Source organism: Anser brachyrhynchus (assembly GCF_964034855.1).
Source record: "Anser brachyrhynchus genome assembly, chromosome: 7".
In the NCBI taxonomy this organism is placed as follows: domain Eukaryota; kingdom Metazoa; phylum Chordata; class Aves; order Anseriformes; family Anatidae; genus Anser; species Anser brachyrhynchus.
The window spans coordinates 14,129,950-14,144,504 of NC_137701.1; the positions used below are offsets into that span (position 1 = coordinate 14,129,950).

Genomic DNA, 14,555 nt, shown 5'->3' on the forward strand with positions numbered 1-14,555 from the left:
AACCTCAACATTTCTGTGATTCTTTGAAGTCTTGAGAACTGTTGTTCTTTGTTTCCAAACTTGACTTATTCTATCTTCTGTTGGAGTCCTGTGTAATGAATTTTCTACTTCGATTTTATGAAACACGGGGAGGAAAAAAAGTCAGCACTACTGGGTTTAAACAATTTACCAACCAGATCAGAGCAGTTGACTGATACCCTTTATTTTTAACAGCCTCAAGATATTCCAGATGGACACCGTGCACCACCTCCATTAGTTCAGCGGAGTAGTAGTACTCGCAGCATTGATACCCAAACGCCTGGTGGAGCGGACAGGGGTAGTAATAATAGCAGCCGTTCCCAGTCAGTATCTCCAACCTCATTTCTTACCATCTCTAATGAGGGCAGTGAGGAAAGTCCATGTTCTACAGATGATCTTCTTGCTGACTCCAGAGATAAAGGTACTGTGTAACTTTAAATGTTTAACAGTGCTAAACTTCAACTCATTACTGCGTAGATGAACATGTAGTAACGGAGAGCTGTTTCCCACATCCATGGAGAAATGTTAAAAACATTTTTTTCTTTGCAAATGATCCATTTATTCCAAATTGCTCTAAATACTGTGTGTGTGTGCACATACCTGGTGTTCCATAATTGAAGCTTGATAGATACGTGAGGACTGTCCTTTCCAAACAAGTTTTTTTTTTAAATAATATGTTCTTCAAGTACTTTAAGCAAGCTAGGGAAGCAGGAGTATACAGCAAGAGGTGGAACAGCAAAATAAATTAGTCCTTTTGGTTCGGTCAAGATCATTTGTTTATTTTTACCAGAAAACTTCTGAGATACAACAGAATCTTACAATTCAACAGGAACCTGTACTGTTTTTGTTTGGCATATGGCTCCTGCCCATTTCTTTTGGCTAGATGATGATAGTACAGTACCACAGATTCAGATCAGCAGTTAAAAACTGAAAATGTCCAGGAATGAATGCAGAGTAACCTGTGTATGATATGAAGAAAGGGATCGAGACAAGAAAGCTTGCTTGCAAACAAAGATTTGGAAATAAATGATTTTTTTTTTAATTTTATAACATTGATAAACAAAGTGGGGTTTAATTTAAGGGTCATTTTCAGATATACCTTTTATAGTGTTGTTATAATGACGTACTTTAAGTTTTTTTTATAGTGTGACATATTTCAGTGATAATATACTCTGTTCCTGCAGAGAACGGAAATAATTCTCCCTTGCCAAAATATGCTACCTCACCAAAACCCAACAACAGCTACATGTTCAAGCGTGAACCACCAGAGGGCTGTGAAAAAGTGAAAGTCTTTGAGGAAAGCTTGTAAGTCAATCTTTACTACATAGGAAATAACATGTAACATTGAGAGTTACCCACTGGCTTATTGATTTTTGTGTCAGATCAGAATTATTAGACTTATTACTAAAACCGTGCTGATAGCTAGGTCTCTGTTTTGCGTGACTGTATACTGGTATATATCTATGTATCATTGCTGGAATTGTGTGTTAAAATCAAAACCTCAGCATACTGTTTATTTGTGTTGTGTTTTTTTTTAAGATTACTTTACACCTGGTAGCTTAGGCTTCTGCTAGTTTTACTTGTACAACCTTTCCCCTTCTTAGTTTTCAGAATTAGCCTGAAAAATATACTTACTGACCATTTTAAAACTCAAGGGTCAGTTTCATTCCAACCAATTTTTTAATGGCCAAACCAGTGTAATGTAAGACTGTCTCTTACATGGCAAATAGTGGGGAGGAACTCAAATGATCAGGCACAGGGAGATTTACTGAGAAGCTGTAAATGCAGGTGCATCAGCCAGGTTATGTCACAGCTTGTTAGATGTATGGCACCTTTTTTTCATTTTTTTATACCCTACTATCCAAAGCCCAGGGAGGTATTATTAGTTGTGGCAAAGTCCTTTCAGTCGTCTTATGGTGAAGACTCAAATGTAGGTTGAGGTAGCTCTGTGTTATTGGGTCCTTCTCCAAATCTGAATAGTACATCCCAGGAAGCTGTTCCACATTAGCGTAGACCCCTGTCATTCTTGTTGGGCATCTGACCATGCCTATGAAACTTGTGCACAAGTTAGAAATGAGCCCAATTATTCTGCTTCCTGTAGGCTAGTAGTATCTCTGCTATGTTCCAACATGTTTTGAAGACAAAAACAAAAAATCCCAGACACTTTACAAGGAAGGAATATGTGTAAGTAAAATTCCTACCTGTGTAAGCTTCAAGATGATGGAAGTGAGAAGTTACAGGTCATTTATGAGATAGTTATTATCTTAAAGACTAATGCTCCATTTATATTAAAACCTAAGTGAATACTTCATAAAATTTGGGAACCTCCAGGCTTCATGCTGAAGCTGCTCCGTGCAGAGTGCTGTGCATTTTAGAAACAGAACTGTATGGTTTATATAGTCATTCCTGAAAGAGGTCTGAGTAGTTTTTTCTTTGGGAGAGGCTTCTTCCTTTGTTTTGTGAAACACTAATGTATTACTCAGTCCTGCCTCCTTCCTCTAGGTTATCATTAAGAAGAATCAAATTATGCTCAGAATTGTCCTTTGCAGGGAATTGCATCACAACTGAGCTGAGTTAATACAATTTTTCTAAAAAAATTTCCTCTCTGCTGATTCATCATTAGATTCTTTTTTTTAAATTTTTATTTGTTGTTTTGATGATTTGTTAATTGATAGTAAATACTTAAACCAAACGTGTACTGGGTTTGGATACTCTTGTTTAATGTCAAGTGGAGATGATCCTTGTGACTGAGGTCTCAATTTATAGCTCTGAAAGGTGAATGGGTGTCCTGAGCAGTTGAGCAGTAATGCTACATGAAGTACTACAAAGGCATGTGCTCTCATGTGTAATTTAAAGCATGAGGAACAATGCAGGAAGCAATGTATCAAGAAATGACTTGGATTTAGTGACCAGCTTTGCGTTCTCTGTAGTATCAAGAACCTGAACTTTGTTCAAGTTCATGTATCACTCTACAGGTGTAGCATGATAAGAGCTTGTTTGTTTAAGCTACTAAAACAGGCAGAAGGTTGACTTCTGCTGTTAGACAGTGGGAGATACCACTAATGAAACAGATGTCACGTTTTGAGTAGTGTCCCTTTGCACAGAGCAGCAGTGCAAAGATCAACAGAAATATTGCTATGGGGTTGGTCTGTCTTATTATGGCAGATGTTAACAGCCCACATAAGAAGGAGGGGAGGCATATAGTAAGTTGAGGAGTCCACCTTGAAAATGAATTCCACACTGAAAATTAACCGTAGCCTGGTGGCTTCTACGTTTATTGATATTCAGAATATTTGTCTTATTTGTAGTTTCAAAGATGCTTGTAATTGTTAGCATTGCAAATCCAGTTTAGGAACTGCATTCATCTGGTACTTGGATTCCACACACATAGAATACGTGAATGCAACCTTTCAAAGCTTAGCTTTAATTTGACATGATTTCTATTTGAAGCTTACGGGATTTTCAACTGTTAAAAAAATGATAAACGAGGCTGATTTCTGTTAAGCTTGATTAGCCTGGTAGATTGAATGTAGAGGTGGATATGGCTTATAAACACTTGGAAGAGAGGGGTAGGTTATAGGCTAAAGGACAGTGCTAGCAACATGAATGTGTGTAAATTTTGGATGGCTATTTTCCAGCAGGAAATAGAGACTTTGGAACAGATTCCTGTGGTTTGGTCTTTACGTAGAGTTTGACTAGCGTATTAGACATACATTGCAGGGTTACAAGTAGACACAGAAGCCATTCCTATTCTATCCAGGATTTCCCTTTCAGTTTTAGCTTTTATAAAGCATGCCTCTGACATTGTGAAACTGAGAGTCAGTATCTAAATGTGTGTTCCATGTTTCATTCCTAGGTTATAGGTACCTGATTGTGAATATCTCTTTGAGCATACTGCATTTTACTCTCTGCAGTGAGGTTTTTAAATAAGGCATGTTCATCTTTTATGGAGATCAAGGCCACACGCAGATGAACATGCAAAGAAGGCAGAAGTCTTGAAGAGGGGGATCCCATATGATCATTAACAACCCTGAGATATGTAATGTTAGAAACATTGCTATACTAGCTTTCTTTCACAAGGTTTGCTGTATACAGTGTGTCTGCCTGCACAGGGGGTTCTTGTTGGTCTGTGAAAGTTTCTGGAGAATGTGATTGAGACTATTTTCTCATATATTGGATAGAACAGTTCATGGATGGAGTTTATGATCTGCAACATGAAGATTGCAGGTCTAGATTTTCGGAGACATCCTGCTTTAAGAAAATGCTGTTTATCTTCCAATAAAAGTAAGCAAGCAGTTTAAGCAATCTTGCTGTTTGCCATATGGCAGGAGTGTCATTAGGATAACACTGACTAACTGAAATACTTCAGGTCTAAACCTAAGCTTGTTGCTGGTGACATGTTCAGCAAGACACATTGCCTGCCATTAACATGATTTGTTAAATGTTGTTTTAAAACTGTTGTGTCTGTTTTATTCTAGGCCAAAGCCTCTGCATGAAATACCAGCCTTCTACTGTCCTGACAAGAACAAAGTGAATTTCATTCCTAAAAGTGGCTCTGCTTTCTGTCTTGTCAGCATCCTCAAGCCGCTTCTTCCCACACAGGATCTTACACTCAAGGGCACTACACACAGCCTGACTGTCTCCTCCAGCATGACACCCGGTTTGTTACAGCCAATTTCTATGGCTTCATTGTCTGCAAACACGGATCAAGACAGGATCTCTCGTGGAACAAGTACAGTAATACCACAGACCTCTATACTCCAGCAATCAGGACATACTGAGGAAGCTGAAGGGTAGATATAGATTGTCTTGAAATTTTTCTGGGCGACTACTGGGAAAAATTGGAACCAGTTGACTGGATCTTTCTGATCACGCTATTTGCATTGTTTTAACAACTTACGGCACTGTCATAATTGACCTGTTCATATACTTGACAGTTTGGTAGCACATTAAGTTCAGGATGATGCAGCAGCTGATGCTCTGTTGCACTTTCTGCTTGTGAAGACTGCAGTTCTGTTTCTCGCCTGCTTTTTTTTAAAAAAAAAAAAAACACTGGTGAAAACAAAAACTGTCATAATCCTTTGCCATTTAAAGGACCAGTTGTTGTGATGCTGTGTGTCCTTTGACTTTTTCCATTAAAAGAAAAAACTCAAGATCAACCAGCTGACCCCATTTTACCATTATAACCTGCAGAGGGAGGGGCAATCAAATGGTTTTGCAAGATGTCTTTTGTATGAATATATGTATTTTATAACAAAGACTTTCGTGGTGTGTAGCAGATAGTGTTTAAAAGACACTTTTCTGGTGACAATTCTCTCCCCCATTTCCCCACACACACATTTTTTAGTAGGGAAGTTTCTTTTTACTTGGCTGTTTTACAGCTACTGGGACCAAAGGATTGCTGAAGTATTTCAGCAGTCTCAAATTATGTGACCTTGCTGAACAGCCTCAGCCCTAAACAAAATAAAACAAGTTAATGTGTTTGAAAATTTTAAAACTGAAGAGTATCTAAAAAGCAGTGTTAGTATGTGGTGTACTTTTTTTGTTGATATCGTAAATTTGTGCTTCCGGTAAGTCACGTTCTTAAAACTCCTTCCATCACCCAGTTCCACCCAGTGTTGGTTTATTGGCTGGAGAGTTACATTCTAAAGCACTTGTCCCAGTAGTGTTCCATTTGTCCATACAATTTTTGTGCAGGGGTGGGAAAAACATGTTACCCTCCTGTTCTCTATTCTTCCAGAAAATATGCTACTTGCCTCTTACAGGTTTGCTTGGCTACTTACGGAGTTGGTCAGCCTGAGTCATTAATCGCTCTTGGCACAAACTTGCTCTGTGGTGACTCATCACTGTATTATAGATCCTAGCCACATAATGAAATACCTGTGCATGATGCCCTCTCTTTTGTCATAGTGTTTTGTGTGTCCTTGAAGGTGATGGCTCGTCAGCCTTGGCATCCGTTACACAGTAGTTTACAGTGCCAGACACATTCTCTCTTTTTTGACTAGCAATTTAGGCTGTCACGTAAAACAGGATTTTTTGACACCTAGTCTATCCTCATATGCAGCAGTTTATGGTTTCTTTGAAGTTATAGTAAAAGGTGAAAATAGGGGAAAGGGCCATTTCAAATGGAAGCTGTTCAGGAACTTCAGTGAGGTTTCTCTTGTGTTCCTGGAGTGTATTACTTGCGTTTAAGTATATACAACATAGATATGCAAAAAACTGCAGTGACTTGAATACCAGTGTCATATCAACTTATAAAACGTTTGCCTTGTACCCTCTTTTACAGAGGTAGATTCAGTAAGTTCAAATTTATGTCACTGTGGATACTCTGTGGGTCTGAATATTAGTCTGTTACACATGAGCAGTTCTCACTGACTTGCATTTATGATGCTTCCATGGTGAAGACTCAGTCCCCCCATCGCCTCCCCCCAGTTACATGTAAAAATTATACCGCAAATTTAACGAAGTTGTTCAGTGCTCATTATGCTGTATTTGGTTGCAAACGTTTCACTTAGAAAACAAAGTTAACGTGCATACCTTTGCAGATAGTAGTCATAGTTTTGATGCACACTTACCGTTCCTGTAAATCCCACGTAAATAACTGTCTTATAGCAATAAACTTTACTGAGCAAGTAAGTGTAAGTCACACTGGCCTATACAAGTCCTGCATTCAGGGTGAGTTGAGACCCTGTTTAAAACATTATGCAAGAATTCAGCAAACGAAAAATGTACCAGGAGGTGTTAAAATATTAGATCTGTTAAACTAGTAAATGAGCAGAATTTGATTTATCTTTCTTCCCATTAAAATAGATAGAAGTGTGCAGATGGGACTAAAGAGCTCTGTTTTGAAGTAACAGCTCTGATTTACACTGAAGAAGTTGTTGAGGGGGAGAAGGTTTTAAAATAAGTGGGTTTGTGCATCAAATTTGTGTAATATGACCAGTTGATGGTTCTTTTCTAGGTTTTGTGGATATTAATTTCTTCTGAAACAGTTGCAGAGAAAGTTGAAGTCTAAGATATACTGCTTTAGATGGGTTGTTTAAAACTGGTATGACTGGATTCACAGAAGATGGGATCATTCAGGTGAAGGAAGTTTGTGTAAGTCTGTTTTCTATTTCTGTAGCAGTAGCTTGTAAAGAGCTTCTCCATCAATGCCAAAATGCACAGTGCTTTATCAGGAGATCTTAACTGAATGGTTAAGAATCGAAGGGCTAAAGTTAACATATAGCCTTTATTACAGCCTTGAGACTTAACTGGTTTCACCAAAACTGCATTCTGATGTTTGTTTTCATCAGAGTGATTCTCCCAAATAGCAGTGGGCTTTCTTAACCTGGGACTTTTTTCCACTTGTTATTGTAGTACTCAAGCATCTCTTCAGGAGTTTACATTGTATGTTATCAGACAATGTACTGTATAAATTAGTGAGCTGCTCTGATTTAAAAAAAAAAAAAGAAAAAGTGTATGAGGACTTCGCTTTTTATAAAAACAAATGGGATTCAAGACAATGTTCAGGTTTTTTTTATGTACAGGATTCTGTTGATTGCTGTGGCAGCTCTACTTTAATGTGAATCCACACTAAAGACTCAGAAAATACAACAGTTCTTGTTCTAAGACCAGCTTTTACATGTATTCACACAAAAATTAGCCTTAAATTTCACATGTGCTGTCTTGTGCCATTAGCAGAGCTGCAAGGTGAAGTATTTAAATCAAAATAACTTTGAGAACGTGTAGAACTTCTTAAAAACCTCTTATGTATAGAGTTAGAATATTCGGCTATATGGGGGATTAATCTGTGCATTGTTCAAGCACAGTCTTAATGAAAGAGTTCAAGTTCTTTTAGCACACTTTAAAACCTAACTATGCATAGACCTAGTCAGTTCCTTGATTAACTACTTTGTAGCTTAAAAAAAACCACAACACTTAAAGGTCTATTTTTTACATACAACTTGACACACTTGATAATCTGTTTTCCTGGTATTTCATAGTACTAGCCAAACTGAAGGCTGGAGGCAGTGTTATTGAACACTGACAGTTGATTTTTTGCATACACTAAAAGGTGTTCCTTCAGTTGTAAATTCTATGTAATTCACAAGGCAGGAGGTCATTGTAATGAAGGTCTATGCTGGCAGCTATGACTGTTGGACTCTTTTTAAAACTCAAGGCACAAGGACAAGAATTTTTTTAAACCTTAATGTGGTTCAGCTGTCCTTTCCTTGCTATAGTCCTGTAGCAACAAATTTAAGTACTTGGGAAAGTAAAAGATAATGCTTGAGTACATATACCTTGGGAGGAACACATGCATATACTGAGTGAGAAAAAAGGGAGTGAAAGTTAAATATCGCATACCATGGAAGTAAATGACTGCTGTGTTTGCTATTGCTTTAAGTAAAGCAGCTCTTTAAAAGTATGTTTACTCTCAGGGCTATTTGTTGGTTTGTTCTAAAATACGATTTACTGAAATTGAGAGTTTGAGAATGTTGAAGGACACTGAAGCTGAGCCTTTTGAGAAGAAGAAAACTTTTGAAAATAGGTTCTTGCATCATTTTTATTGCTGTAATATCTGGAAATGTTTTAAATGTAAATATTATACGCCTGTTAGCAGATACATTTGAAAATTCTTAGTCCTACATTATATAAAGCTTATTGCTTCTGAACTTGAGACTCAAAGAGTTAAAAGTTGCTAACTTCTGAAACAAGGGACATGTGACATTAAGAAAAAACATTGGTAGTGAGGAAAAAATGTAAGTCATATCCATTAACCTTTCTTCTGCCTCTAGCCTAACTTCTTGTTGCTTATTGAGTTCGATAGAATTCAGTGGCATGGCAGTAATGCCTTGCTGAAGGTCTGCTTGTTTAAACTGTATGGTTTGATACTTACAAGGCTTTTTTTTTAATGGATGGGCTTGCAGACCTTTCTTCATCCAGAGTTGCTGCACACTTTTAATATAAATATCTTCAAGGCAAAGCTTCTATGACATTCTTGTTCTCATGAAACTAATATAACTTGCAAAAAAGACCCTTGATACCCAAACACTTGAGAATGTCAGGACTGTACTTTCTCCATATAATTCTGTAGTTTAAGTGCCCTTCATCAAACGCCATAGTCTAAAGATGTTGCGGTAGCTTAGACCAAAACCAGGTTAGTATCTATTAAAATAAAAAAAAAAATATATCTCTTGAAAAGGTAATGGAAAGTTCACCTTTCCTAACTGAGGGGGTGGAAAACACTGTGGAGAATTTATTTCATTACAGTCTAAGAGTTGATATGAAATTGTTTTTCTAAACCTGGCTCTACAGGAAAACAAAATGACCATTAATTGCAAGATGTACCTGTATATTTTCTTGACAAGAATTTGTGACTGTTTGACAGCTTTGGGAATCAGTTCTGCTCTTGGCATTTTGTTGAGACAAGGAATGACCTAAATGCATTGTTTTGAAACTGTTACAATTTGCATGTCAAATGGGGAGAGAAGGCTAACTATTCATAAGTGTTTGGTGAAATTCCAGTCCTGCATCCCAACCAACTGCAACAGTCTTTATGAATGCTCCAAATGTAAATGGAGTTCTGTTACTGCTTTCTTGATTCGTTGCATGTCATCAGTAAATACTTAGGTATGGTCTTTGCTTAGTAGTTTTTCACTGGGATTTGTATTTGACTACGAGACTTCTGTAGTGTTGACAGGTGTATCTGAATTGCAGAAGAGGACTTGGCCTGAAAGCACTGGAAGTTACATTTATTACACAGATTAATTTTGAAACAACTCTCCTTGGAAAATCTAATAAGCTAAAAAAATAAAATAAAAACCCTCTCTGGACACCTCATCCACCCTAATTGTCAATGTATTAATAGTTAAATGAAACTATTGCTTGGCTTTATTCTAAATTATCTTTCATTTGTTGAAACGTGCAATTTTTGAGGGTAGCAGTCAAGGGCTGTCCAAAACTGCCATTAGATTTGTGTTTGTATGAAATTGGCTGATACGTTTTTCTCTGTTACACTGTGATAAACTTGTGGAGGTGTTCTTGTGTATGTTGTACTGATCAGTTACTTGTTGCATGTAAGGCTGTTTTTGTAAGCAAGGGGAATTCCAGGGATGTTTTGCAAAAAGGGCCTGTTCTGAGATGATGTACACTGGTGTAAAACTGGAGCAGCTCTACTAATTTCAATGGAATTCTTGATTTACACTAGTCTTTGCTATGTGTAGTTATGCCAGTACTATTTTGCACAATGTTGTTTTTTATCTCGCGTTCTGACTTGTGGACTGTTTCTACTGGAAACAAGGAAAATTTTACAGACTGCAATAGTGGAATGTTTTTGGGATTTTTATTTTTTATTTTTTGTCCGAAAATAAAGTCATCACTTCCAGGTATGGGCTGATTTTGTGGGTTTTTTTTTTTCATAGTGAGAAATTGTGTGCTCTGACAGCCTGAAGATTTGCATCAGGATTTACCCTGAAGGCAGTAGGCATTTAATCCAAATAAAATAAGCACTTTTAGCCCTTCCAAACAAAATTCACCAGGGTGGAAATCTGATTAATCCATATTCTTATTTCTGCAGTGCATCCTCACAGGAGTCAAACTCAGAATAATAAGTCTTCCCTGTCTTCATCTGCAGTAGGTTTGGTCAGCTCCTGAGCACTTTACAAGTCCATTATTAGAGGAAGATGCTGCAAATCCTGGATTTTAGCAACAAAAGGATTCAACCAGTGTTCTGAGAGTAAAGGCAGAGAGACAAGACTGAGGAAAAAAGACCTGGATTTCATAGAACCACAGAAGCATAGAATGGTTTGGGTTGCAAAGGACCTTAAAGACCAGCTAAGTTCACCACCACCCCCCACCATAGGCAGGGACACCTCCCACTAGGTCAGGTTGCTCAAATTTCCTGCTGGTGAGCTCACAGCTGCTGTTCAGTAGAACATAGCTATCAAAGAAGCCTACTGGGGAGGGTACTTAAGACGTTTGTAGGCATAATCTCTCATTCTACACGCTTCTGATCACTAAAATCAAGCCTCTTCATTCATAATCAGGATTTGGAGCCAGGGCTCCTTTACACTAGAAACAGCGGTGAGCTGGGTGAGTTACGTACTTAAGTTTTTGCTAGCTGTTGTATTAAATTTAAGTCTAATTTGTCTAGAAGGCTTGGAGCAATTTCCCTTTCTGCAAAAGCATTGTCAGCTAAATTTCATTCCAGAACGAAGAGAGAAGTAGAAGACTTTCCTGAACGTTGGTAAGGAGTTGAAGGGCTTCCAGGGTGTACACCATAAAACACATCTGGCTTATGTTTTCCCATCAGTAGGAGGAGAGTTGGGCCAATACACGTGACAGCAGCATCGCGATCCAAGTGTGTGCATTTTATAGCAGGGTCCATGGGTGAATTTGTGCTGAATTGATATTATTTGGTTAAAATTTAAAACAAAGTGCTCACATCTTCTGAGAAGTTTGGAGCAGAATACTAGAGACTTTTATGTTTCTGATGTTTTCTTACATTTTGTTCTTTCCTACCTGTTCTGCAGTCTGCAGATGTTTAACTGTCTCTAAGCGAACAGGTCCTGATTCTTTATTAAATATGCTGTGATCATGTGCTCCATTAAACTATTTCTTCCCTACTAATTTCAAGTGTGGTAGCAATGGTTTTATGCATGTGAGGAAGAATAGATGATTTTACTGTAAATACATTTTTTTATATCCTTTTTACTATACTTTTTGCATACTGTTTTCTGTTACTTATTTATGGCTTTTAGAAACAATTGACAACTACTTTTACTGCAGACTAATTTTACACGCAATGCAGTATACTTTGGTATCTCCTCTAAATCTACAGCAAAACCGAGCGAAGCAGAAAGTCCTTGTCAACATATCCTTTATTCTGTGTTTAAAGGACTCCATGTAAAACTGATATAAATTATATATATATATATGTATGTATGTATATATATAAAAGCTCAACGTACCACTAAGACTCCCTCAGCAACAGCAATTCACTAGTGCTATAGTGCCCCCATTCCCCAGAAATCCTGTTCCAATTTTTTAGTTTGACTTCAAGTATCTGATTGCTTCCAGTGTTTTCCATCCTGTTTTACTGGGCATGAGTGGGTGGTTTGTGTTGTAATTACTGGGTGGTCCTTTGCATTTTAATAGTAATGCCTGTGCAGCTGATTTTTATCTATGGAAAAAAAGCTACTTAAAGGGCTTTTCAAAATGGGAAAGGCGCGCGGGCCTTACAATTTACTAGATATTAGTTTAGAAGAAATCTAATGTTTACTGGGAATGTTTTGGAGAAAATCGTGATTTAAAGGCCACTTTGTTCAAAGTAGTATCTTACACACCAGACAAGTGGTCTAACAGATAGCAAATATCCACCAACTTTTAATGCTAAAATTCAATTTTTTTTTCCTACTGGTTACTTCTGTGTTTAAATTCTTTTCACACCTTCTATTACATGCAGGTTAACTGCAAGGTGTGCTAAGAAGCTGATGAAGATAATCTATGAAGACAAAAATAACTGAAAGAGTAACTCTGTGTGGTGAGCTGTGACAGTCCAAGTCTTGATTCAATGTTTTAGTTGTGTTTATTGGTTAAATAGCTGTTCACTTTGTTTCTTTAGACAGAAGTGAGCTAGAACCAGGCAGGACACCAGTTAGGAGAATTTCTCAGGTATGTTTCCTATTAGAGTTAGGATTGACTGTATAGAAAATTGGTATAGAAATTACAGTCTAAGGGTGCTTGTGTTTTGTTGTGTTCCCTTGTTGTTGTCTTGTTTCCTCTTGGGTCTCTCCTCAGCTTTTGCAAATTGTTATTGTCTTAATATATTCTTACTGTAAATGGTATTTACAGGAGCTCTGCTCAGCTGCTAGACGTACAGGATTCAGAGCTGTGTAACGTAAACTCAACAACAGAATATGGTGGAGGAAATAATTCAGGTGAAATTCTCCCACGCTTGAAATTGAATGGGTTCATCACCACTGCGTGTGCACTTTTCATAAGACTTAATCGTGCCAGTTGAACTTTACTTGCTGCCTCCTGCATTGACCATTTATAGAACTTTATTTCCTGTGCCTGTATTTCTGAGGGAGTCCTTGGACTCGGACCTCTGACAGATGCTTGTTTTGACACAGGAACATGTGTGTAATGAATAACATTCTGACATTGTAGTGACATTACTCGCAGAAAAGAAAGAAAAAAAACACAACAGAATTAGATTAAAAGCTAGTTACTGCAAGAAAAATAGAACACTGTTCATTATGAACACTGTTCATTAATTCCTACACTTCTGAGCTTAGGTGGTCTGATTAAGCTAATCATTGAGAAACTCTGTTACACAATACACTGTGGATGTTTTTGCTAACTGTAAAAGTTTAGCTGACCAGCATAAAGACACTTCAGTTTTGATGGAAATGGCTGTTAGAGAGGTTTCCACATCTCCTGTAAAAGCTTTGGTGAATAGTGAGCGTTTCCAGAATTCATCTGGCTGTGTGTGTCAGGCAGAAGAGAATCTATGCTCTCTGCGCTCCTGGGCAAATTAACAAAAAGTCTAAATCCTGGGCTAGGCCAGATCTTCTGCATGGCTTCTGCAGAATCGTGACATAAAATACTGTTCCTGTGTACAGCATTTACAGAAGTACTACTCAGCTGCAAGATATGTTCAGAGTTCAGTGCTGTATAGGGTTGATGAAGATCTATGGTAGAATTTTTTTTTACAATTTGCAGGTAAAATTATCCATAAATGATGCAGCAAATACAGTTAACATAATCTGGGAAACTATAAACTAATCTGAGCAGTGTTTTTTAAAAAAGAAGTCTAGACCGTTATTAATCTTTTTATGACTTGTAGATATTTAATCTCCTTTTAAGAGGTTGTTAGCAGCATGTTCCTGCAGGATGTATAAAACAACTCCCTTTCCCCACACAGAAAATGAACTTTTCTTAACATTTTTTGATCCAAGTTTGAGTCACATCTTCAGCTCATGAAATTGCGCTTTGTTTCTGGGAGCTGTTTGCTAAGTTTTACCGCATTTCTTCAAATAGAACTGCAAGGGTATGTGTTTGCCCTGAGAGTAGGATGGATGGCAGCATTCTTTTACAGGTATGTAACAGCTGCTGTCCCAAATAGCCAATATCCATCCACACCTTAAGCCCAATTCATTGAGAGTGGTAGGTCATTTAGTTCAGGAGTCACAGGATGGGGTGGTTCTAATCTTAAACTGCAACCTCTGGACAGCAATCAAATACAGCTAGTCGCAGACCATAGTTTGACAAACGTTTCTTTGGTTGCATTGCTTGTTTAAAGTGGTACCAACCTACATCTTCATTTGCTTCTAGCACAGCACCTTCAGTTGTGTTATATAACTTCTTAGAGCTACGACCCCAATTAAAAAAGCCTTTAAAAACTCCCCAGGAGTGTGATCAGAACTGACAGGATCTGAAATACATGAGCAACTAGAGTCTGCATAAACTAAAAGAAATGTTCAAACTGTGTCCTGTGGTGGAATTCTCCACGGCCTAATGCTTACTTGAACACACAAGGGATTGATGCTATT

The 14,555-nt window shown here is 37.7% G+C and overlaps 1 protein-coding gene across 1 annotated transcript in view; it reads left to right on the plus strand.

Moving 5' to 3' along the window:
- The window catches only part of FAM117B (family with sequence similarity 117 member B), a 28,718-nt gene extending 18,330 nt beyond the window's left edge, over nt 1-10,388 (plus strand). Inside the window, exons 6-8 of the mRNA XM_080600450.1 lie at nt 214-439; nt 1,203-1,323; nt 4,497-10,388. Of these exons, the coding sequence (XP_080456576.1) occupies nt 214-439; nt 1,203-1,323; nt 4,497-4,815 (666 nt within the window). The 3' untranslated portion in view covers nt 4,816-10,388. The remainder of the gene's footprint in view (nt 1-213; nt 440-1,202; nt 1,324-4,496) is intronic.
- The last annotated feature ends 4,167 nt before the right edge of the window (nt 10,389-14,555 follow it).